Source organism: Schistosoma haematobium, chromosome 3 (genome assembly GCF_000699445.3).
Source record: "Schistosoma haematobium chromosome 3, whole genome shotgun sequence".
NCBI lineage: Eukaryota > Metazoa > Platyhelminthes > Trematoda > Strigeidida > Schistosomatidae > Schistosoma > Schistosoma haematobium.
In genome coordinates, this window is record NC_067198.1 from 14,862,823 (window position 1) to 14,887,016 (window position 24,194).

The 24,194-nt window shown below is 32.6% G+C and overlaps 1 protein-coding gene across 2 annotated transcripts; it reads right to left on the bottom strand.

Moving 5' to 3' along the window:
* Positions 1-14: 14 nt before the first annotated feature.
* MS3_00005076 (uncharacterized protein) lies at positions 15-23,387 on the bottom strand. Of its 2 annotated transcripts, XM_051213095.1 has the most exons (24): positions 23,250-23,387; positions 22,959-23,219; positions 22,832-22,927; positions 22,703-22,797; positions 22,442-22,670; positions 22,093-22,407; positions 21,869-22,055; positions 20,564-20,816; positions 18,964-19,110; positions 18,224-18,333; positions 16,374-16,513; positions 15,986-16,240; positions 14,848-15,006; positions 13,069-13,297; positions 12,544-12,848; positions 10,735-11,037; positions 9,098-9,234; positions 7,740-7,863; positions 7,044-7,257; positions 5,770-5,884; positions 5,498-5,624; positions 3,292-3,635; positions 1,629-2,513; positions 26-327 (listed from the first exon to the last, which is right to left on the bottom strand). In XM_051213095.1, exons 1-24 carry the CDS (start codon positions 23,340-23,342, stop codon positions 324-326), a joined length of 5,127 nt encoding a protein of 1,708 aa, XP_051069040.1. In that variant the 5' UTR covers positions 23,343-23,387; the 3' UTR covers positions 26-323. The 2 variants fall into 2 exon arrangements, with proteins under 2 accessions (XP_051069039.1, XP_051069040.1); XM_051213096.1 differs by having other exon boundaries at positions 15-327; positions 22,093-22,670; positions 22,832-23,387.
* Between the last annotated feature and the right edge of the window lie 807 nt (positions 23,388-24,194).

Consider the following 24,194-nt stretch of genomic DNA (forward strand, 5'->3'; position numbering starts at 1 on the left):
AGTAATCAGAAGAATCTTATCGTACATAGGTGTATTTCAGGAAGGTGAATAAGAGGGCTAATAATAAAACGTCCACACACATATCTTAAACGCACAAAATCGTGGATAAATGCGTTTAGGAAAAAATATAATTTACAAGGAAATATTATGTGGTGGTTAATAGCAAATGAACTTGGGATTCAGGCAATAAAATGTTACTGAAAAAGATAAATTAATTCGATACAAAAACTCGAGATCAGATCAACAAAATATTAAAACAAATCATCCTCGGAAAGTGATTTCAAAAGAATTAAAACAGGATCTCTGCCTCACAAGAGGTATCATCACCTATGAAATAAGAAAATCACAAATTCAAAACATTGATAAGATTAAAAAACTAGAAACAGAATAAGTGATAAGCCGTTAGGGTTTTGGAAATCAAAAATGTGTTAACCGATCGGAGACATGGTTCTAGTCGTAATAACACATTAGTCCTCACCTTCTTAGTTTAAAGTAACTAGGACCGATCAAATTCTTAAATGAGTAATTATTTCATGTAGCACTTAAGTTGGTTACATTGCATTTCTTTGTTAACCCTACGAAGCGATTAATTAGTTCTCTTAAATGTCAAACTCGTGAGGTCTGTTTATTCGGTTGACGTAGTCTATACCAGTTTTTAGTCAGGAGTGTATTCGGCTTTACTGAATGACAGTAGTGATCCTTCAATCTGTGTTACGGACAAAATACATATTTCAAAAGCTTATTTTCTATTTTGGGAAAAAGGATGTCCAGATGAAGTTTGAAGCTGCATTAATAATAGAGCGTAAAGATAACCTCTCATTTTCATGTTATCTGTAGGGTTTTCGATTCCAATGAGGAATGGCTCACAATGATCGCTAACAATTTACTGCAAATAGTTGGACCTAATTCTCTACATCGGTCTCAATTAAAAACCACTCAGCTTTATTTGTTTTTATGCGTACAACAAGTTTTTTTATTTTTCATTTCCACTAATTGGGACTTATATGAAAGTATGTAATCCAATCATTAGAATGCTTAAGTAACATGAAATAGCAGTCATTATTACGCGAAAAAAATTACATATTTATTTAACTTTTTCCAAATGACATTAATGCACATGTAAGGAATGAATCGAAGTGGGATATCCATGTATGATAAAGAAATGAACTTTTTATTTATTTGAACACATGAACATTGGTACAAGGAGGTACCAAACTACCCAGGTGCCCAAACCGAAGCAGGTGGATTTTTTAGGGGGCCACACCCCGAGCCTTTGACCTAGAGGTATAATCCACAAGGTAGTGGAACAACGTCGGAAGATGCAGTCCCATGGTAGCCGGTGACCAACGATTGGTTCATACGCCATTTGTTCTTACAGGATACTAGAGCCCATGTACACTAATTGGTTTGAAATCAAGTTTTTCCAACCCCCCCCCTTATGTGGATCCTCCATATCCACCAACCCGGTTAAAGCACTAGACATTCGTTTTTCGTCCCCTTAATTTCGTAAAGAACACCCCCGCCTTGAGAAATGAACTTAGTGAAAAGCTTTTATACATGCATTTGACGAAGTAAGCCATACTTTATATTTAACAATAAAGCAAACTGAAACCTTTTAATATACTTACTTTCGTTTTGGAGTCAGTTGAGACGTCGAGTTTGAGCTAGACTGAGACATTGGGATTAGGAGCTTTTGTCTGGCGATTACCGCACTCATTCTCGAGGATGGGCGTCTTAACAGGGCATCCGAAAGATGTGTACGTTTATTGGTTTTTAGTCTCGATGAACTTCTTACATTCCTTCTCACAAGCTTTTTGTTAGTAGAATGTGAGGTTTTTCCTGGATTCCTAGTAGGCTTCTGGGAATTTTCTGAAATTACTGAGTTCCTTGGTCTTAATGAGACGTTCTGGTTGTTTTTTTTAGATGTAGATGTTTTAGTATTCTTTCTAGAGTTTTTATTAGGACGAGATTGATTTTGCTTTGCATTATTGGGTTGTGGGTTTTTCTTAACCTTAATGTTTACATTCTTACTCGGAAAGACGGAAGATAATCGTTGACTTGTATTCTTTATTTGGGAAAATGTCTTGTTTGAGGAAATTTCACTAACTTTTACAACAGAATCAAGTGTGGATTGTTTTTTGTTTGAATTTGAGTCTGATAATTTACTAATACGTGGGCGTTTAAGATTTTCTTGTGGAGTTGTTTTTCGACGCTTTTTCCTACTAACAGCTTCTCGGTTAGGGGTAGACGGTCTCACTTCCTGTGTTTCTGTAATATCAGTACAAACTTTAGGATCAGTTTCTGAGGACATGTTATTACTGGTAGATGGTACACAAATGGATATAATCTCCTGTTGTTGATCTATTTTATCTCGGCTGTCTGACAGGGAGTTCTCATTATCGTCGATGCTTCCACATCCTGATAGCTCGTCAATATTATTATTTGATTTAGTCTTAAATCTCACCTCATTTTTCTCCTTTTTCTTATGACTGACTGTTTCTTCTGCTTTTTTCCTACATGAAAAAAAACACATTGAGTCTCAGGAAAGTTCATAAAAACAATAAAAAACGGGATAATTAGTGAGGAAATTGTACACGGTTAAAAGGCCCAGTTTAACTAAGTAAACTGTTTGTATGTAACCGAAAGAACAGCTATATTTTAGTACATTAAAATATGATAAACTAACAACGATAAATTTAGTATCTCATGACTAATTTGACATAACCATAAAGAATTCGACTAAATATTGAAAATCTAAGTAACTGGCCACTCAACAGTATTCATAAACGTTTAGTTTACAGTGCGGAATCTATATACTTGTGCGAACCTGATTTATATTAGTCAGTTCTTGTGATAAGTAATTAATTATTCGTAGAACGGACAAAATCAACTTTGGTTTAGGAGGAAGTTTTAATTCAACCACAATCTGATGATAAATGGATTTCCAAGATTCTTAATAAAACTCCTAATTGTGTGAAAAAATTTGGGAGAAAACTATTGTCTTTTGTTCGTAACTGTAAAGTTTTACATCTTTTAGCACTGCATACTCTTACCAAATACTAAATTGCTAGTGAAGAATCAAATACTCCCATTTCGGCACCGGTTGGGAGATGATTTGAGTTGGCAAAAATATAAGTAACGTAAAACCAGAAGTCAATAATTAAGTTAGAAACACGTTAAGCTACTAAACAGTTTCATCTTAGTGAAAAAATATGTCCATATGACGGGACTATATTGTTGTTCTGGCCATTACCGATAACCAATATAGTGTAAAAATAGTTAACTAAATACCTTGGCTTTGAAGTATTAACACCTTTGGGTTTTACAAGCTCAGGAGGAATTAATCCCTCTTTAAATGCTTTTGTGTGTTTGTTGGGAGTGAACTGTAAAATTGGTTGGACCTTATTTTTGATGGACATTTCCAAAGGTGGATTTGTAATGCTTGTACCTGTTTGTGCTTCACTTTCTGAACCGATATTTATCAGTTGCTTAAAATCAGGATTGCGAAAATCACTTGGTGCAGAGGTAAAAAGAGTTTTAGGTAGCTTGACATCCACCGGATACTCTTTAATTGTCGGATTAATGCAACGTGATAATAAAAGACCCAAAGAAATATCGCATACAGTATACAGTTTCTGTTGAGTAAATAATTAAAAAGGGGAAAAATACAACAGTAAAGTAATATCAGTTGTCAAGTTACAAGTTTCGACTTTTTTATATATCTAATATAATTGTTAACACACCAAAAAACCACACAATTTCAGTCATTTATCAACAGCTAGAGGAAGGTATAGTCGAATCTTAATTGAGTATGCAGTTTCAAGTGTGGTAATTTTTTTCACTAAGGTTCAAACACAAGGCTATAGGGGTGTCCAATTGATAAACGTAGTTTAAATACTTATGCATGGACATTTAGTTCGAGTTTAAAAATGAAAACTAATTCATAATCAAAATTAAATAGAATACAACACGTGTGATTGACTTTACTGTTGGTCATCAAATATATAGTGAAGGTAACGTTCAAAAAGCATGAGTATGCTAACAGATTGATAAATTAAATCAGATACGGAAAACACTAAGTTTTAGTGGAGATTTTCCAACAATAACTGTGATCTATTACTATCGCGTGAATAATTTAACATTGAATTGATAAAGAGCGGATTGATAATAGTTGGATTTACAATGAATCGTACGAGATTATGAATATACTATTAATCGTATTCCAAATTTACGTTAACTCGATAATCCAGAAACTGGAGAAAAAACTAACAGTATTCAATTGTTATGGATACAAACTTTAAACGAGGTAAGGTGAAGGCCATATGCAAGTGCAATGGCTCTGGAAAACGTTTCCATTTGAGATCGATAAGTTCTAAGCTGATCATACGTTTGAATACTAAACTAATGGTCAGTTTTCACTTGATATTCAAATTAGATGGAAACAAGATGCTTAAGAGGCTTATAATAATACATATATTTACTTTACAAAAACACTATATATTGATTAAGAGGAATGCAACACTTTCATACACACGATTAGAAGATGCGACAGGGGCGCTAATAATATTCTCAGTGCTGTAAACAGCACAAAAGAAAACTAAAAGCTGCCTACACCAAGGTCTACTTTCCAATATTTGCCATTTTATTATTGTTCAGCGAGTTAGTCCTAACTGTGATTACCATCTTGGCCTGATGGTCTATCGTGGCGATCCAATCGAACTATATTTCCTAGGACATTCATTTACTTAGGTCCTAAAATATCAGCAAGTTCTGTTGGAAGAATGTAAGAATAGACGCAGCAGCTTGAGGTACAACAGAGAAGTACTGTTAATTGCACAGAGCGTGATAGCAGCAAGGCAGTTTCCCGTCATGTAATCAGCATCTTCAGAGATGTTGCATCCTCACAAAGGGAAGGAAAGGCTATGAAATGTTGATCCTGAAAATGTCACGAGTTAATGCGCCATTGACACATTTCATTTGGTCACTGAAAACATCCTGGTAACACGTTTCCTAAATCCCTTTAGATCCAGACTAATGCTGAGACTGACACAAAATTTGAATGCACCCTATATACGTTTAAAATCTTCCTAATTGCATGATAAAAATATCTAAAAACCACTAATTCAATTTCGGACGATATTTCCATTAAGAACTAATGACAGAATATTTATCCAATAGACTAAATAAAGCAACGAACAATCAACAGTTCTGGTGTGGACAAGTACTGTTTCTACACTTTAGGCTAATTCTAAACAAACGCAAGGTGAATATCAAAAGTCGTTTTCCTCACTGTTTATATATAATCAATAGAAAACGTCGTCTAGCATCAAATTTATAGCATAAAAATTACCCTGGAAAAAAGTACGAAATTAACTGCATAATAACAGAAAACTAGTTTTAATATTGGGTAAATTATTAGCCGAATACAAAAAGATATTTTTCTTAAGTGAAGAGTGAATTGACGAGCCAAAAAAGAAAACAAAATATAAAAAATCACCTCATTAACCAAAGTATCATCAGGATGAAGGGCATCTCGTGCGTACTTAATTTTTTCAATAATCTTTCGTAAAAAACTGAAATTTTCACCATGAGACATAATCGGTTCCATTATGAACCATAAAGCACTAGATAACATAAGTAAACAATAAGAAAAAAAAATTTTTTTAAACAATTTATTACCTCCAAGGTATGCTGATTATTCATAATTTCATTATAAAAGAATATTACTGATACAATAGTTTTAGGTTAATTTAATACAAAAAAACACACCTTTTGATTTTATTAAGTATTTCTACATCATCTAGTTTTGTCCATTTGGAATCATGAGAGAGTAAGTAAATCACGTACGGTAATACGTAATCAGGCAACAGACCAAATAAAAACTCTGTAGGGATTATAAAAATAATTAACTTATTAAAGATACTGTTATACATAAAAACTATTCATAACATCATATAAAGTCAGTAGAACATAAAAACATTATTATCAATTACAAACAACCAATTCTATTTTGTCTAAGCACAAAGTGGTTATAACAGTATCCATCTATTACAACTATGTTCAGGCACTCTCCTAGTCCTGGAAACCACCAACTCTAAGTATGAAGAGAAACTGTTTTAACCTAGCAACCTGCAATAATGGTCACAAACAGATCACATAACTACTACTCATCGATCAAAAGGGTCAATAAGAGAATAATGCTGCTTTTGGAGTACGTACCTCACAGATGGAACAATATTAGACAAAACTTCGATTTATGAAATTTCAGATGAAAACTATATGTAAAAGAAATAAACTACAAGAACGAAGATACAATTAACTAACAGATTATTTACCACTCATTTTAAGTACACACATCTTAGGGGATAGATTATTAAAATATCAACACACATGAAATCAAAACAAGGAAACAGTAAAATGTCTATTTTAAAGCACAATAAAAATCTCCTGTAAGCTATTGATGTATTTTGGTCCTTTATGTATTTATTATCTTAATTCCCTTCAGACCAACATAACAATGATCGTTGATCTCATAAACAGTTTGTCCTAAATAACTCGATTAGGTAGTTAACTGCATACGAATTGAAGTTCAATCACAACTTTGCTCTTATTTCAGTAAAACTATTCTCCTAAAAAGTGATATATAAGTAACTTTTTTGACCAAAATTGTGCATATCTATTTTACGGCTGAGAGATAAACTAGATCCTCGGGATTTAACTACAAGTGGAAAGGCTTAGGATTTCAGATTAGTTTGCTCTAAACATTGTATCTGCTTAGTTTTTGGCAGTGTACTGTGTTATTTTGTGACACCTCTAAGACAGAAGTTACATGCGGATAATCAATAGAATTATCAAGAGCTTATTTGGTTGGCTAGAGGAGTTATTTAGTTATGAGGAAATTTAGTGCGAACCATTCAAGGGTTCAAAGGTAGATTGTCCTATCGCATAATCACACTACTTTTTCCGTATGCAACTCTTGAAATATGAACTGTAGAAATCTGAATATGGAAGAATCAAATGAAAAAACAACATGGAAGGCTTACTGGCATCACGAAAATACGAAGGGTGTTTATTTAAAAATGCTCGACGACGTTGAATATTCGCAATAAAAAGTTGTTTTGCGCGTTGTTTAAATGCAGGTTCTGATACATTAGCAGAGTGTGCGAAAATAGCCATGTACTCAAGAGGAAGACTCAGTTTATATAAACCCTGATTGAGCTTAGTTAGGAAGTGTGAACGCACTTGTGGGCATGGATCCTTGAATGGAAAAGAGTACGAAAAGCGTCAGTTGAAATTTGGTAGAAAATAAGTGGTAATAAACAAAAATAGCATGCTGACAAACTTCAACGATATTATAAAGTTCGTTGTAATATAGTCATCTAATTTAATAAGATTTTTATGAACTCAATCGGTACAACGAATTGGAAAGGATCGTCAATACGTTTATTTATTTTAGTATGACACCGGGCGAATCTTCAGAAAAAAGATCACTGAGAGCACTTCTGTGACTACGTGTGTATATGAGGATTAAAATTCTTCAAGAAATCACAAGTAATGCGAAGGTTCTACGTATCCCCAACTGGTAAGCGTTAAAGATTGAAAAGCATATATCTAGGGAATAATGACGTTGTTACCAAAACACACAGCATATACAACACATGTTCAAAATATTCAAATTTAAACATTATTAAACAACTAATGGTAAAAATAAAGCAAAGATCTTTCTAGAAAGAACTTACACAAAGTATATAGCTCATTGACAAATACCAGCCAATTTCAATACATTCAACATAAGCCTGAGAACGTGCAAGCTTTAACCAAGATGTAGCGGCAACTAAGCGCAGCCTTGACATTTCACCGTATCTAAGAGTAATACATATAAATGAACGGATGTGTATTGGCAACCGCAATTGTTGAAAATGAAACAAAATTAACTACTTATTAGGTATAATTTTAATGCAATTCACAGAAGCATAACGTAATTACGTTGCCAGACTTAAGACTCTTACAGCTTCAAAACACAGAATAATGTATAATTCTGTAAATAAATATATGTGACCGAACAGTCGTAATAGATGGATCAGGAAATATAAGAATTGCCTATCGTGAGGACTACCGTAGAGTTGCATTACTGAATTAATGTTGAAGTTATAAGACAGTAATCGATAGTGTGTAAAATTCAAACGATATCTTCTATGCAAGAAAACACTGATGGTTTATATCGTCTTCATCTAGCTTCAAAATGAATTTGCAAGTTCGTATTCTCATTAAAACAGCCAATTATACAGTATGGTGAAGATGAATACTCAGTTTTCTGCGGTGAACAACTAAAATACATTCATCTTAGAATCCACTCCGACTTTAGAATTTTAGAGTACTTGCGGACTATTTGTAAACGACGGGAACTCAATGATAATCGTATCTATTAACTTTGTATAACACTGGTTGAAAACGAAGCTAAATAAATTATTGGCATTATGTAAATTTCAAGAAAATGTGTAAGATATGCAAATAGACGGATATTTATCAATTAGAGAATCTCTAAAACTGTCTGGAGTCTTTCTGGGGTTACTGACAGTCCCAAACCAGAATAAACGGGGTGGGTTGGGTATGAGGTGTTTAACAATCCAATCCGGTAGAGAAGACCTTTACTAAAAATACGCTAAACAGAGGGACTCTAATCCTGAAACTCCAACAGAAAGCAAATTTTTATCCATATTTTCGAGACAAAATAAAAAAGTGAAATAGAGATCTACTAATCCATAATTTTCAGCGCATCGAAGTGTAATTAAATTCACTCCAATAATTTTGTAAATTTTCAGTATGGGGTTTAGGAGATCGTTGGATTTCATCGAAATCACAAATCGATCTAAGACCAATATTGAAAACCTGGAAGTACTAGACAGTATATTCGTCCTAGTATGGGACTCCTCAGAAGTGAGCAGTCATGGTCCCACAAATGGGACTCGAACCTAGGACTTTTCGTCTCGCGCACGAACCATTAAACTCTAAACCACTGAGCCGAGAGGACCCAATGAAATTTTGTAGATGGTTCATATTTTAGTACTTGAGACAATTATTCAATTTTAAAACTTACGATAATTTACCACCTTTTGTTAAATCGCCATCATGAATGATTATACGATAAAGAAGTCGAATAATAACTTGAACAACAGGTTTCACTTCATTTTTCAAACCTACTAACCAATTTGTTATTAGTTTAATAGCTGAAATCTGGAAGATAGAATAGGATTAAATTGTTTTAACCTAATAAAAAAATAACTTGATTATAAACATATAATATTATTTAAACAAGTAAAATTTCAATCCAACAGTGAGGTTGACATTAAAAAGTATTATATTTTAGCGTAGATTGAAATTCATATTTCTCATTACAAAACACAACAACTATCACTATATGGGCAACCATTAGTTTAATGATCGAGTTTTAGGTGAATAGTATTTTTGAAGCACTTTAATTATGATATTAAGTTGGGTACCATTTAACTTTAACGGACAAGATTCGTTCTATATAGGAATAATAAGTTTTGCTACACTATACATTTGGTTTTACAAACGTACCTAGGAATGTCATCGATGTTTAAAGCGATCAAATTAGGTAAGTAGTACATAAACAGAAATATGTTAAGATTATGCAAACTAGCAAGGTTTTCTGAGTAGAAAATATCGAGTAATGCACAGTAGATGATATGTTTAATAGAATAATATTGGAAAGATTTACGATTTACAAATGAATGTTTCCGTGTTAATAATTATCCTGCTAGATAACACAGAATAGATAATATGAATCTTCTCACTAGCACTAAGTTTTCCCATCACAACTCATAGAAAACTAGAACATTAAAAAAAATCTAGAGGAACAATACAAGCAATTATTAGATCATACTTTAAAAAAATATGTCCAGAGAAATCAAGCAATAAGTTTAAACAATCAACGATAATCAATATATAATGAAGTATCCATTCCACTATATAATGTCACTAGAACTTGTATAAATATAATTTTTAATGTGATTTATGAGTTACTGAAAATGGATTTCAATCAGTTATACACAGATGTGAAAAACATAAAAATAAAATTATTGTCTTTTAAGCATAATAACCCTGGATAATAAGAAACGGCAGACTGAAGATATATTTTGTAGTTAGAAGAAAATGATATTTTTTGTATTGTCAGTTCACTTTAAACCTGATGACCTTGAGGACAGGAGGGAAAATAAAGCCAGACATGTTCATCATCTAATTAGTTAACTATAAATAAAACACATATGTATGTAAATTTATGATGACTCATTACATGGATTGTATAAACTTCAATTGTAATCTGAGTGATTCACACAATTGTTTGTTCGAACAAATGAATTTAGTCATAAAGTTGCCCCAGCTCAATATGAGAAAATTGGAAATTCCTGTTTGATCGCAGAATTCGAGAATGCTACATTAGGCTAGGGGGTTAAAGACCAGGCACTTAGTTAATAGAGTTTCAGGTTAGAAACCCATTCCATGTAATTTTGATTAATCATAAAATGGTATAAACCCTCGTAAAAAAGATGAGGCTTGAAATTGAGTGAGTGAACCTGTAAGTGGGATACATTATCATACTTATGATTGATTTTGAAAATGAGAAGCTAATTGATCTTGGCTTGTTTAGTAGTAACTAAAGAAAGTTATGGGTCATATAAGAAATACTGGGAAGAACTCAGTAGTGTTTACCTTTGCTCTAGTTAAGTTACTGATTGAACTATCAGGTGACCAAGAACTAAGAGCATTGCATTCAGCTTTGGATTGATTAGACAAATTCTTTGATGTCACACTGTTTATTGGCGTCTTGTCTTTTTCTTGTTCTTGATTTGGCAGATTATCTGGTTCAAATGTTAATACTTGTTGTACCAAAGATTTCGTAATGAAATTTTTAATATCTTCGTTGTATACATCAGGAAATAATAAAGCAATATGGCTTAATGAAGTGAGGCAGGATATGTAATCGTTAGATAAAATAGGGCATGAAATACAAACCTAATAGGAGAAAATTTAGAAGCAAAATAATATTAATAATTAGCAATGGAGTTTTTTTTTGTTAGAAGTGGCTAGTTTTGGTTAATAAACAATCCAACACAATACTATAGGTGGTCATTTAGGGTGACATTAACAATAAGGAACAGACCAATTACAAGACGTATTATGATGCAAATTATGAGATAACAACAGATACACTTCACAGTAATAGCAAATGATTGATACAGAAACTTGAGGGGAAAAATGAACTAGTCAGTCGTCAAGTTTCTATACAGAAAGACAAATTAAAAGGGAATTTTTTTCAATAAGTAATACTAACTATCACATAATATGTTTTATTTATAACCTTGTATACAACATTGTAAATCATTGTTAATTTGTAATCACTTCTGATCTGTTACCATTGTAACTGCTTCTCTAAAATCGAATATAATTTAAACTAGGCCTAAATTTTAAATTGTAATGTAACTAGAATGTTATCAACAGTAATTATTATAGAATTAGTGACAGTATGATACAATAATTTGTCAGAATGCTTGAATATGTGTTTATAATCTTTAGAAAAAAAAGGAAATCCTGAATTCTCGTTAATTATCAATTTTCTAAATCAGAAATTTTCTTCATGTCATTCTGTATGTCATGCAGTAAGATTGATGATTAACTCTTAAAAATGACTTCAAAATAGAAAATAAGTGGATTTATCAAATTTAAAAGTTCATTTATTGTTTCTGATAGGTAATGACGATTCAGAGTGAAGGCAAAATCATGCTTAAGATAAATCTTGGAGAATAAGTTTACGACAGTTGAATGTACACACTAACGAGAGAATACAAAACGTTGTAGTGGCTTAGCTTCATTAATCAATCATCTTGATAACCGTTATTATATAAATCCCAACAGTATTTGAAGTCAGAAGGCGATAAGAAGCGGTGACTACAGTTTATTAGCGGATAGCGCAGATGAAAAAGCTACAAGCACATCGAGCGAATTTGAAGCAAAAAGGCGAATGTGTGTACGCGAGCAAATTTATAGTCAAATCGAATACAAGGCGCAGATAGGAAATGCAAAGGCTAATAATAAGATTCGAGTAAATATATACAAGGGAAAGAGAGTGACTTATCGAGCGACATTTAAGCTAAAGCGAGATATGTGTATAGGCTGTCATGACATCAAGAGTACAAAGAAATAGACAAATTGTTACTGTTCGAATAATATTGCCTGTTAAGTAAGTTAATAAAATGACTTAACAAAATCTAACTATAATCGAAATTGACTATATGAGAGAGTTGCTATAACATAAATGACAATCCTGTAGCTAAAACTATTCCAAACATAACATTAATTATTAGTGAGATGAGAAATATCATACGTAAAAATGTGTTGAATTTTAAAAGGCTAGTATTAACCAAAATTATTAAAATAGGACAAGAAGGAAATTTCGCTCCCATTAAAAACCTGAAATAAACTCTTTTATCATTTCAACAATAAATAATGCAATTACTTAACCTGAACAATATCATTGAGAATTTCATTAATTTTAGATTTTAAAGTAGATAATCTTTCCAGTTCATCAGTTAAATCATCATTCACTGATATAGTAAATTCTTCATCCAAATCTATATTGTTTGCTTCAGATTTACTCTTTGAATTTAATAAATGACGTACAACGTTGCATAGACAAAACAAAATACGTATTGATAGCTTAGAACGACGACGTTCACGACGCCAAACAATACCACTATTCGAAACAGTATCTGTTATTAACTTGGGTGAAGGAATTTTTACTCCATGTTTTGTTGTTTTTCGATTATCTAAATATTGGAATTATACGAGAAAAGAAAAACAACTATCAAATTTAAGTTCAATCATTGATGAACATTATAACAATTATTTCGTCAATAACTAAGGAGAAAATCATGAGCTAATAAATTGAAATAAAGTCAAATTTTTTTTGAGAAAAAAAAACTAATCAGGAAGCATAACACGTCTTTCGCATTGATTAAACAGCAAATAAAATTTCACTAGATTTACTTTTTATAGACTTTTGTGCAGTTTCTCTATTTTGACATGATTCCAGAGAAATGGGAACAATTCCTGTACAGCAAAAACGACGTAAAATTGGTAATAATTCTTCCGAACGTTCAGTTAACTGAGTATAAATACTAAGATTTTGTTTGTCAGCAATATTTTGAAGAGGCTCAGTTAGGTCATTGTTACTAAATGCTCCACTTGGACCCCCACCAAGTACACAACATAGGATCTACAAAATTTTTTTTAAAAAATAACATCATTAAGCATGGAAATATGAAGTTGTAACAGAAAGATGATACTTTCTTATTGACTAAACAGTTGATATTTGACCGCAGAATTGTTAGACGAAAACCAAATGTTTCGTATCACGTTAGTAACAGTTTTAATAAGAAAACTGCTCAGATATCAGAATTATTGTAGAGTAAGATTATTCAGAGGAATAAAATAATAATATACTCTTGACTGATTGGAAATTAACCTGGTATCAAACTTCAGTATTGTGAAAAGAGCATGGTTTGAGATTCATTTCCCTTATAAAATGAGTATCCATTTCAGTTCGTGTATCTTTTAGCAAAACACTATACAGCAATTAAGAAAAAGTAATTGGTTTAGTGCCAATAAAACTACATCAAATGATATTTTTTTTATAGATTATAGATTTTCAAAACCTCTGGGATGTTACCTTATTTCTGCACGCATTGATTCTTACCAGTTTCACTACTTGGCCATGGTAACAACAGATCAGATCAACTGTTATGTCCTAGCTAAACCTCACTTTTATAGAACTTTGGGTACACTGCTTCGTTTCATTCTAATGTTCCTTTTCGACAGAGAACTGTTAAATAAGTAACGAGTTGTAACCAGATCAAAAAAATTAAAACGTGTGATAAAACCATCACATTGTCAGAATTTTCGTGAAACTTTAGGAGATTTACAATTGTCACTTAAAAACAACTGGGAAGGTGTACAGTCAAATTCTAAAGTATCAAACTTCAGGTTTGACAGAATTGTAGACACATTGAATTCACTATCAAATAAACGAAATGGATGTATGCTGAGTTATGGACTATGTGAAAAATTAGATGACAGTTATCTGACCTTAAAAAACTTACATGCTTCACTCTAGAATTAGGCTGGATGTAAATTCGGCTTCGTTTATGAATGCCATTTGGAATCCCTTTACAGTATATTAATAGTTTTATTTCTAAATAATTTATGTAATCCTATGTAGGACTCATTGAATGATAAGTAGTAAGTGGTTTCAGGTTCATACCATAAAAAGTCATTTAACTATATTATACTGAAACACTGTAGTTTTTTAATACATTATTATCATTATTAATTTAAAAAGTCCACATCATAATTTCTTAATGGTTAACAATTTTAAGTTACACTGAAACAGATATGTTTTAAGAATCACTTATTGCAATCTTTAATATTTATCTAAATATTATTCAGCTGTATAATGAGAATGTATGTTAACACTGTTTGAATTAACGACAGTAATAACTTAAAATTAGATTTTCACATGTAACCTCAATTCCAATTATTGGGTAATAATATGCCTGAAGTGATATTTTCAAATAAAATGTACTTGGTGAAAATCATGTATGTCAAGACTTACTGAATAATACATAATGAACTTATGTTTTTTTCTCTCCAAAAACATAGAGTTCAATACCGACAAAATAATCATTAAAAAAAATATAACTGCATATCAGATGATAATAAGGACTGAATGGAATAAAGGTTTACGAAATATTATGTCTTCTTACTTACACTTAAAGCCACTTCTTGTAATGTATACGAATCGTCATAAGAATTTGAATTAGCTGACGATGATACATTTTCATCATTATCATCATTAAGCACTGACGAGTTTTCATCAGATAAAATACAGAGTAGGTAATCCATAACCTTATTTAAAGGTAGTATTTCCTGAAGTTAATTAGATTTCGATGCAAAAAAAATATAATAAACAGTTGTGAATTAAAATGATAGGAATGGTAGTGATAATAATGAAATAATTATATAGGGAAAAAGGTGATAACTAAAAAAAATGGACAACTAGGTTGCCATCAGACAAGGTAGTTTATGATTGATCCATACTAATGATATATGGTTTGCATGACTATTTCCACGGATTGCACAGTTCATTAAGAAGCTATCTAACTTAGCATCTCAAATAATCAAGAGAAAATAATTCATTTCTTTCTTATAAAGAGATTACTATACAATACAGATTATACTACGCAAATTGCCGGAGCCATGTAATTTAATTTCAAATCAATAAAATATTTTAACGCTGAGATTATAGCTTGGTGGACTAGCAACTCAACTCTGAATCAATTGAGAACGGATTCCAATAGTTTTATTCCTTTATCAGTTGAGAGATAAAGGTACAACCACGTCTGCGCGGGAAGAGGGTCCCAACCCTAGAACGTACAAATGTATTACACTTATAATTCAACATTGTTTTTATCATACGAGATAAATGAAAATGTTTATTTTAGAGGCAAATCTATTACTCAGTAACCAAGCCCTAAGTACAACAAAAAACACTGTACTACTGTTTTATGTAGGTCTAAATCGATAAAGTTAATACAAAGGGGAGGAACTTTATGAAAATCAGTACAATTAAAACAACGACCATGGATGATTTTGATGAGCCAATAAGTTTATAAACCAACTTTAACGCTTAATGTGGAAAATCCACTACATAACAATTAGGAAAGAAGTTTCTCGAGAATATACTGTTAAATTGAATAAAAGATTATATCTAGTCGCTAATTTCCCAATAACTCCATTATTATTTTCTTAATTGATGTTAAAACATTTTCCTAATAGTCTCGAAACCAACTACGCATTCAGAAAGTCGACAACGCGTAATTTTACTAAAAGTGAATAATCAACTCACTTTAAAATAAACGGACACTGCAAGTAATAAACGTAGTGAACGTGTCACATTCATACGTCCAGCAGTTCCAGATAAGCAACCAGTTTTCTTGATAATATATAGCTGATTGACTAATTCCACGCCAAAATTACGATCAAAAAGAACAGGTGCACATCGTTCCAGTAAAATCTTTACAACACGTGCGTAGTTTGTTTGGTTATCATTGACACTATTGGGATTTTCTGTTGCCGTCCCTATTTTTTTTAATATATCTCTCTAAAAAAAACAGGATCAGGAATATAAGACAAACAGTGATTTGTCAAAAATTGAAACCCTATGCGGGTAACAGTTTGACTTACTTAATATATGTGTAACATAAATATTGATAATCAGAACGATAAATACTTACTAACGCTGATGTTGCCTGAGAACAAGCGGTTTGTGGCTTAGTCAGTTTAACTAAATGATTCCATAGTGTTTTATCTGTATGAACTTGATTGAAGAAACGTTTCAGATGTTCAACTGACTTTTCTGATTTCGGTATTAAAACTTTGACGGAGAAAAAAAAAGATTATAGAGATTAAAAAATTGATAGAAAGTAAAGACTGATATTGGTTTTATGAACCTACAGTATTAAAAAAATACTTACACTGACATTAAACACATGATAAAAGTATATGGCGTTTGAAATCTTTACAACAAGATTTGCGGGTAACTACATATTTTGAAAACATTATTGACGTACATGGTTAGTCAACTGGAATAAATGTTTAGAAACCCTAGGTAATACAATAGATTAAAAATATATTTGAAGATCGAAAACAGAATCTTCTTTGATCTCGCAATATTATAAGTTACAACCAATAAATTCAACGAATGAAGCCCAAAGTGAAGAAAGAATAGCGGCAAGAAAATCAACATGATAAGGATTTCTAAGTCAACTGAACTAAATACAATTGGATGACATTTAATGGATCGTAAAAACAGTAAGTCGTTTGGCATTTTCTTCATTTATCCTATGATTGTTGTCTGCTCTTGAATATTATTAGCATAAAGTTAGGACGGTTTGTCGTGAAATTCGAGGAAATCAGCTCTAGACTGAATACATTTAGAGAGGGCTACTCAAACCGAAGTAGGTGGGGATAATATAGAACTAACTAGACAACTAACGAGAGATGGCAATTAACCTTTGATTGTCTGGTATCATAAAGAATTTGCCGTAGACTGTTGAAGACAAAGTTAGTAATCTACCTATATGATTGAAGGAATCCAAGGGATCAAATTTTTTTTAACAGAAACAGTCTATAAATGATGACTTTTATATATAATATGAAATGAGATAAACCGAAAGACGGACCATTATAATGATCATGGACAGTAGCTTAATATAAAATCTGGAGAATCACTAAGCATCTGAAATCTATAAGTGTAGCTAAACTAATAAAAACATAAGAGATTGTTTCGAAAATGGTGATAATCTAATATATGAAAATTGAGACGGATCAACGACAAACTCATAGAGCAAGTTACTCAAACTGTGAACAGAATATTGTAAATAATTGGAATGACTTAGCAATTTCGCGGTTGCTGATAACTTAAATACTAGCAGGTAAAATAATCACACTTGTTTAAACATGAAATTAAACTGCAACATAATTTATATAAAATCATGAACGCAAGTGATACAGGTACTATTTTTATCGTTTATACATTGATATTCATTCAAGCATATGGACCTTCAGGTTATTTTCAGACTCATTATCAAAAATAAGTTCAAGAAAAAACGAATGTTAACTTTCTTAGTATTTACCATTTGAATGAGGGAAAACACCACGCTTATAAATACTAATTTAGGGAGTATAGCTTATGAAACCATCATAATACTGAACGTAACTGCTATATCGTTTGTACGTTCAAAGTAAGAAAAAAAACATTCCTACGGGTAATAATGTCTTTTCTTTGAACACTATTTGTGATGTCATAAATCCGGTAGTAAATTTATAGAGGAATGACAATGTAAGATAATTCAGTTCATTTAAATTATTGATCTAAGAAAATAGATGCAGATAGTCGCATACTTTTATTTTCAGTTATGATTGTGCAAAACATTCAAAATGACTGAAATCTTATATAAGGATTCCGATAGGAATGTTGCCTTCAATATGAATTATGTAAATAAAATAACAAATGAATTTATAAAACGAAACCCATATTTGAAGGAAAATCGTACAAAATAAGAAAACATTTCTGGATACTTACTGCTAAGATGCTGTATGACACTCATTATTTCAGTATTAACTTCGGAAGGAATTTTCGCATCACGGTGGTCAGTTAACAACTTGACAACATCACGAAGAAGTTTGAGGGCACTAATAAAAAGATATTTTAAAATGTTCAGATCGTTACTGACAAACAACAAGGTGATTTAGAAGTGAGTTGATAATATAGCGGATTTACTCTCCTAGTACTAAAATGTATTCCCAAAAATAATCATAAACGAAGGCATCCATTCAAGTCAGCTGAGAGTTCTGAATCGGATTAGTGACTGTGGTGACAACCGGTAAAGCAAAATAGAACTTAATAGAATATTTCTTTCAAAATGTCAGCATATTGGGGAATTGGCTAGTTTTTACAGGTCATTTTATAAGGGATTTATCACTTTTCTTTACGTCAGTTGATTTCGGCTGTGATATCTGAAGGTCGCTGTGAATCATGTGATTCCTGGAATTTTTCTATTAGAGTAGCTCAAACTACGGGAAATGAAGATTTCCCATTGTCCTATTCCTTCGTTGTTTATTTGGTTACAAGTGAAGCCCGCAAACTATTTGTACTGGAATACCCACCATTCTGAGACACATAACACAAATAAAATACTATGTATTTATGAGCACCATAAAATATCATGGGCATAAACCCAAAAATTCTGTAACACAATATTTTATAAATAACATAATAATCTAAACCTCAACAGGATTCCTAAAACACGCTGGTAGACTTACACATATTGGGTCTTAAAAATTTCCTGCATAGCTTTGATTGAAGCTTCATCCATCAAACTGTAACAGCGAAATAAGGCTTGCATACGGACAGCATTTTCAAAATTGTACGGAATGATTGAACTCTTTAATAACCGTTCAACGATAAGCCTATAAAGCAATTATTGAAAAAAGGATATCTTAAAATGAAGAAAAAACTGAATGACCAGATCTGAAGTTTTTAAAAGATTAATAAGAAGCCGAACAGTTCTTTTTATTGCCAAACCTCCTAGCGTCCTGTAATGACAATACTACTACTAAAATGTCAAATAATTTTCACTGAGGAACTTTGCAATATTTGTCTGTTACTGCAAAATAACCAACAGTTATCTATGAAATCCACAGCGATATATTTTGTTGTTCTTAATCTACTGACTACAAAACATCTAAGATCAGCAAGAAAAAAAATACACCAAAAACTTAATCGTAGTTTATGGGATGTCGACAGGTAGCTGGTAAATTTAAATAATCACTATAATCAACAAACTAAATGTTCTTATAAAAATTATACGACAAAAACAAAACTATAGTGGAGTGAAATTGGAAAGTACTCTTTGGGATGGCTCGTATAAATCATAAAATTCAACGGGCATACGCAAAACCATTGTGTGATCATTGGGATCCAGGCCTTAGAAATGAGCTAAAGATATGGTTGGCATATTCGAACAACAAAAGTTTCAAAAGAAAAGAACAAAACTATGTCTAACATATATTGAAGTGCTAAATACCTAGTTTATACAAAGGAATGATAACTAAGATCTGGACACTACAATATTAGAATCAAAAAGACCCATATGAGCCATACACTTTGCATTTCAATTAGAATACAAGAAGCTGAACTAGCAGAATCAAACACAGATACACTAACCCGTACACCTGGATTATTAGTTTGCGTGGGATCAGAGAAGCAATGAGATGAAGTGTAACAGAAAGACGTACCCTTCAATTGGGAATATCATAAACACCGAGGTCAAAGTAATAAGGAAACCTACTAATAACTGCGAATAAAATAGTAAAACAATGATCTATGTTGGGACTAATCAGATTTAGGATAACGAATCTTAAGTTTTGGCGAGAAATTTATTCTTTCATATAGCTAAATAGCGTTTTGGCACTATAGCTGATGTCAATTCGTGGTGAAAACCTTAACTTTTAACTTTGAGTCCCAATTCTGATTACTCACACTAGACCCCAGTAAGTAGGTGGATTTTCCTAAGGTAACATTGGTGTCACTCAAAGGTTGTTCATAAACTGGTCTCACCAATGAAATGAATTACTACACTAACTCCCAAGGATCTCTCTTAAACCTGAGTCTGTCAATCAACATGTGGTAACGAGTCGCTGCATATAAATAAATATCATACGATAAGGACACGATAAATAATAGCATACCAAAAATCTCAGTTTGAACTATAGGAAATGTAAGATTGTATTTTCCCGAAAACACATTGGATAATCGATAAATAAACAATGCCTCAGTTGATGGTTACATCCGAAAGATGTCCCATATTAAGAACAAAAATATTCAAAACTTATAGGAACTCAAAATATGTCTGAAACTAACTTGTCATCAGTTGAGTTTTGATAGTACAAGTGCAAAATTGTATTTAGAGCGGAAGCTGACTTTGTAGCAGATAACCAACCCGACTGCAAACCACCTTTATACAACGAAGCTAAAGCGGAAGAAGCTTCTTTACGAATAGACAGGGTCTTGTCTCGAGAACGCTCCTTTAACAATTCGAATGCATCATCGCTAACTTCACTTTCAGATTGTTTAATAAGACCAGTCATTGTTTTTAAAGCTAAAAGTCGGACTTCTATGAATTAAAAAAAAAACGTTATGAAAACATTATGCTACTATTAAAACAAATAATTGGCAGGGTTAGAAATATACTAGATTCTTAACTATAAAAAAGTAACAATAAGAAGTATGAATCCACATGTATGGAGTGTCGGACTCCCGATTATACATGTGAATTTCAAAAACTAGATTACAGATGTGGACATTCTTTGACTGACTTAGGCTTCAGCAGTCAGTTTAAGGAGTATGATGTGTTGAAATATAAAAAGAAGCGTAAAAGCCTGTGCCTACGAATCCTAAGTTTTTTGTCATATAAAATTAACTACACAGAATACATTCTTGATGACATATACAGAAATCCTGAATGACATTATTACAACTCACTACTTAAAAATGATTTCGCGACTACCGTAACCAATGGTTGGAGACTATATGACTTGGCGCGGAATCGGTCACAATGGCGTAGGTATATACACCCTTTGTTTTCCCTCAAACCGTGAGAATAAAAACACTTTATACCTTTCATTCTACAAACTAATTCCTTCTCCCTGTATTATATATGCAATCTTTTTTCATATATTACTACCATTAAAGTAACTACTTCTATGAATTTGGTGTTCATCTTGTGCTAATGATGTGTTGCGACTTGGATAGATGCATATATGTGCCTGGTCCTACATTGTAGCTGACTGATTGACTTTACATGCTTTCGATGCAGCATATTTGTAAGGACAAAAAAGTTTACGAGTTCGAAAAGTTATTCACTAGCTACTGACTTTCGCATCTAGCAGTCAATGAATAGACTCATATGTCAACACTTAATGATAGCTGATTCCGTAGATCCGCTGCCTTACTTGAGATATCCTTGTAGTCGGAGCAGGGACATGTTAGTTAGCCAGTTTCTTATCAAATGAACATTTGCAGAATCCAATATTTCAGGCAATAATCATTTACTTAAGACACTTAAATGTTCGGAATGAAGCAACCAGGTGAAATACGATAAGATTACTTCCCTTAAACCTTATATAAGAACTTAATTACATTCAGCCATAAAATGATAAAACTAACCTTCATCGGGATCATAAATACGCTGTTGAAAATTTGTCAGCAACTGTTCATGAAGCAAATCCCGGTTTTGTTTTAAAAGCTGAGGCAACATGTGAATACATAACTTGCGGACTTCACTATCAATGTCATTGAAGCGCCCCAGGAATGCATCCCAAAGACTTGGATTTCTCCTGTGAAGTAAAGAATTCTTAAATGTTTAATATAAAAAAGACGTAAATGCATACCGGTTCAGAAAATAAGCGTGCTAATAATCTGAAAGATCGTTTACGCTCACGTACAATAGGCGACTTTAACTTTAACTCAATAGTCGGAAGGACTGGAGCTACTATACTGCTTTGTATTGTGTGCAGAGCGTATATGATGAGAAATGCGTGCTCTCCAAGTAGGTCAGGACTTCCCTCATCATCTTTAGACTCATTCACATCAGATATTCCCTCACTGCTGTCTTCCAAAACCTCTTCAGGAGGACGGACGGGTTTACCTTCAGTTTTCATTTGGGTCCCATTACATTTACCTACAATTAGGGAGTTTTGTAATAACTTGTCACTAGGAAATACTAGATAATTAACTTACCATTTGAATTCGGTATTCCAGCTGATCAGCAGTCCTTATTATTAAGTCTCGAGCGAATGTATGCTGAGCCGGTTGAGTACTTTTTGCAGGTTCTATTAGATACTGAAGTATAAAAGTGACTAGGTCAGAAGACAGGAATTTCTCAGACTGGATGATAACCTTCACAGCCATATCTAAAATCATCTGGCGAACGATGGAATTATCAGTCCAAGACCAGACATCAAGGTTTCTACCACTATTATTTCGTAAAATGAATCATACTTAACAATAGCAAAAACCATTTTGACAAAGCCAAATAAAACAGATTCATCTTCCAAAAACGAACACCACATGAAGACATCAATTTGAGCACAGATCTAAGTGGGGACGTTATGAGATTTTGCAACGTACATAAATCATTGTATGAAGTTTAATATATACAGCATCGGTTTTCGTCTTCACGTTTGAAAGTAATCCAATACAATCAATTAAAAAATATAGGATTTCCTAGAAACTTAGTTTAAGAAGTGAACAGTACTTTTGTAAGGACTTTTTCTTCTGATAAACCAGAAAGAGGGTTGCATGGGCAAAATATTTTAAGTAGCTTGCAAATACATACACCGACTCGTAATTGAATATCTCTATCTGCATTTTTCAGGAACTCTGGTGATCCAAGCAAAAGAAATAGTCCCTTATATTTCGTATGGTCCTGTGAAAGCGATAATCTCTCTCCATCCAGTAAAGTTTCAGTTGATTTTCCTTCTTCCTCGATAACATTGTCTAGTGCGTTACATAGCTCCTGAAGAATAATAATGAGTATAATGCATACAGTCAGGCGTCTTCTTAATTCTTCTTTCGACAAATCATCATTTATGGGCTTACAATTAGGTGGATAAATTAACTCTAGACCTATAGATGGCATTTACCAAATAAAGTAATGAAGGAGATCAACCCGCCAAAACAAAACGAATTGGATTTTCGCCAAACCATAAAGTTAGAAAAACAAATAGAAAACAGTAAGTTTTCGATCGATTCTTCACATGTATATTTTGATGAAGACTTAGGTGTCTGATGATTAAAAAATATTTTTAGCATCAACTTCTATATTTTCATGTGATGTGGTGCAGTGTTGCTGGAACAGTTTTTGGATAAAACTACTAGTTTTTTATATCACGAAACTTTTGCAATTTTAACTTGCACACCTCCTTAAAGGGCTACTTTGAGGCTCATAAATGAAATTGTTTTTCATGTATACATGTGTCAAATATCATAATCACATTTTGTTCCTTCATATTCAGGTTTGTGTAGTAAGGACAGAGGACCTGCGGCGTAAGTTATTTCTCTTCTAGTATGCTTCCATGAGTGTTCAGTCTTCTTTTGAATGGGTTTATTGAAGGTATGGACACCACTGCTTCGGGTAACAGATCCCAATAATTGACGACTCGGTGTGAAAACCTGTATGCCACGGGTATTTTATTCGTTTTTGACTTTTCTATTAGTCTGCCATAGGACAGAGTATAAAGGTCTAGCTTTCCAAGCCGCTCTTCGTATGGTAAACGTCGGAGTTCTGTAATTGCGCTCTATAGCTGCCCTCTGTACTTTTTTCAGGATATCCGAATCATCTTTCAAACAGGGGCTTGAAGCCTGAACGCAATTGTTCTCAAGATTAGTTCTCATCAACGTTGTGTGTACTGTAGTGAACATGGTAGTATCTAACCTAGTGAATGTCGATCTTAAAGCCCATAGAGTTCTAAATACCTTCCTCTGCCTATTA

Bases quoted from the DNA above. Each gene is read 5' to 3' on its own strand.
- MS3_00005076 (XM_051213095.1), bottom strand. From the start codon at position 23,342: ATGCCATCTATAGGTCTAGAGTTAATTTATCCACCTAATTGTAAGCCC. The intron at 23,220-23,249 runs GTATGCATTATA...ATTATTCTTCAG, and splicing joins AATTAAGAAGACGCCTGACT to GAGCTATGTAACGCACTAGA. The intron at 9,235-10,734 runs GTAAACACTACT...TCTATCTTCCAG, and splicing joins GTAACTTAACTAGAGCAAAG to ATTTCAGCTATTAAACTAAT.